Here is a 2,128-nt window from a genome sequence, read left to right on the forward strand (position 1 = left end):
TCACATATAAATAGAGCCAGCATACTTTTTTAATTGTTATTTTATTTTTTTTATTTTTTTTTATTTGTAATTTTTTATTTTTGTTTTTTTTTAATAATACTACTGGAAAGTTTTGGTTTGCACAGGTCTTATTTTTCTGACGCCATGTTCACAGCCTACCTTATGAATATGGAATTGTTTTCTTCTTATCTGAATTGATTTAATCTTCACCATGTGATTATGTACACATGTGCTTATTATCTAGACAATTTTATTTTGTCTAGCTGATTTTTGTAGTGGCAAATTATATGACCCCTCACATGCACTAGACCTGGGGTCTGCAACCTGTGGCTCTGGGGCCACATGTGGCTCTTGGTCCTCCTGCAGCAGCTCTTTTAAGCTTTGATCAACATTAACAACAATAAACTTGAAGTGGCCCATGGGCCACCAGCTGATGATTCCAGTTGAGCAGGTTTTGTGACTCCAGACACATTTTACTTGGTGAGCAAAAGGGTAGAAATTGCTCTTTTGATGCAAAAGGTTGCAGACCCCTTCACTAGGCAGTTGTTGGCTAATGTAAACAAAAGACTGGCTGCATATTTACAACAATGACAATTTACAACAATGACTCGGATTACCCTATAAAACGAAAGTTACGTATGTAACTACGGTTCTATGAATCCCGGATGACCGCCAGAGGGCGGTGCTGAAAGCACTGAATGTTCCCTTCGCGCATGCGCTGATTCGAGTAATAATACCAACGGAGTCACAGGTGTGACACGGATGACCAATCAGAGGCTATATAGCCCGACGTCATCCGCTGCTCTGCTCCTACAGAATCTTCTCGCGAAACGCAAGGATTCTGAGTGACGGAGAAGCTCTGGCGGTCATCCGGGATTCATAGAACCGTAGTTACATACGTAACTTTCGTTCTATTTCATCCCTCCTGACCGCCAGAGGGCGGTGCTGAAAGCACTGAATGACTAATATCAACGATGTCACAAGGAATCCTAACACCTACCTCACTGAGGAGGCCCAGAGGACCCTTGTAGAAGAACCTGGCCCAGGGGATGAGGGGTGGCCACGTTAACTTTATAAAATCTGGTGAACGTGCTTGGGGAAGCCCATGATGCAGCAGCACATATTGCTTCCAGCGGAACCCCTCTCAGGGCAGCCCAGGAAGCGGAGACGCTCCTGGTAGAGTGAGCCTTCAAGCCGACAGGGAGGGAGCCGGGCCCTGCAGCATAGGCGTGGCAGATGACGTCCACGATCCAGTGGGAGAGGCGCTGTTTGGAAAGAGGACAGCCTAACCTAGGGCCTCCATAACACACAAACAGCTGGTCTGAATGTCTTATCACGGCAGTAGCTGCAACATATGCCTCCAGTGCCCTTACCGGGCACAATAATGCAGACCCCTCACCAGGCGCAGGCTGAAAACGTGCCAGCCTCAATGGTTGATTAGAGTGAGAGTGAGATAACACCTTTGGTACGAATGCAATGTTTGGCCACAAGGTAACACACGAGCCCTCAGGGCCCCACCTGAGACATGAGGGGCTGATTGAGAGAGCATGTAGCTCGCTGACCCTCTTTGCTGAGGTAATAGCCAACAAAAAAGCCGTCTTACATGAAAGCCACTTGAGGTCCGCCTGCGACAGAGGCTCGAAAGGAGGACGGCACAGAGCTTCGAGAACCAAGGGAAGGTCCCAACCTGGTGCTCGTGGAGCTGTCGGCGGGTGTGACCTACGGGCACCACGCAGAAAAAGAGAGACTAGATTATGGCTCCCTACCGTACAGCCATCAATGCCAGTGTGATTAGATGATATTGCCGCTACATAAACTTTAAGCGTCGAAGGACAGCGACCCTTACCAAGTAGAGACTGGAGAAACTCCAGAATGGTGGGTATTGTACAGGAGACTGGATCCTTGTTGTGATCCGAACACCATTGGGAAAATAGGCGCCACCTGTTTTCGTACTGCTGACGAGTAGAGGGTGCCCTGGCGCCCAGGATGGTGCGTCTGACGGGGCTCGAAACTCCAGTCAGCTGCTGTCCTAGCCTTGCAGTGGCCACACCCACAGCTGAAGACGTTGAGGATTGGGGTGCCATATCAGTCCCCCCAACTGAGACAGCAAGTCCCTTCTGGTCGGAAG

The 2,128-nt window shown here is 48.6% G+C and overlaps 1 protein-coding gene across 1 annotated transcript in view; it reads right to left on the bottom strand.

Annotated features, from left to right (window-relative positions):
* The window catches only part of ush2a (Usher syndrome 2A (autosomal recessive, mild)), a 113,310-nt gene that overhangs the window by 52,909 nt on the left and 58,273 nt on the right, over nt 1-2,128 (bottom strand). The window contains exons 16-18 of the mRNA XM_037693645.1: nt 1,847-2,056; nt 1,604-1,719; nt 1,038-1,265 (exon numbers count right to left, since the gene is read on the bottom strand). Of these exons, the coding sequence (XP_037549573.1) occupies nt 1,038-1,265; nt 1,604-1,719; nt 1,847-2,056 (554 nt within the window). The remainder of the gene's footprint in view (nt 1-1,037; nt 1,266-1,603; nt 1,720-1,846; nt 2,057-2,128) is intronic.

Source organism: Nematolebias whitei, chromosome 2 (genome assembly GCF_014905685.2).
Source record: "Nematolebias whitei isolate Nwh7 chromosome 2, NemWhi1, whole genome shotgun sequence".
Lineage (NCBI taxonomy): Eukaryota > Metazoa > Chordata > Actinopteri > Cyprinodontiformes > Rivulidae > Nematolebias > Nematolebias whitei.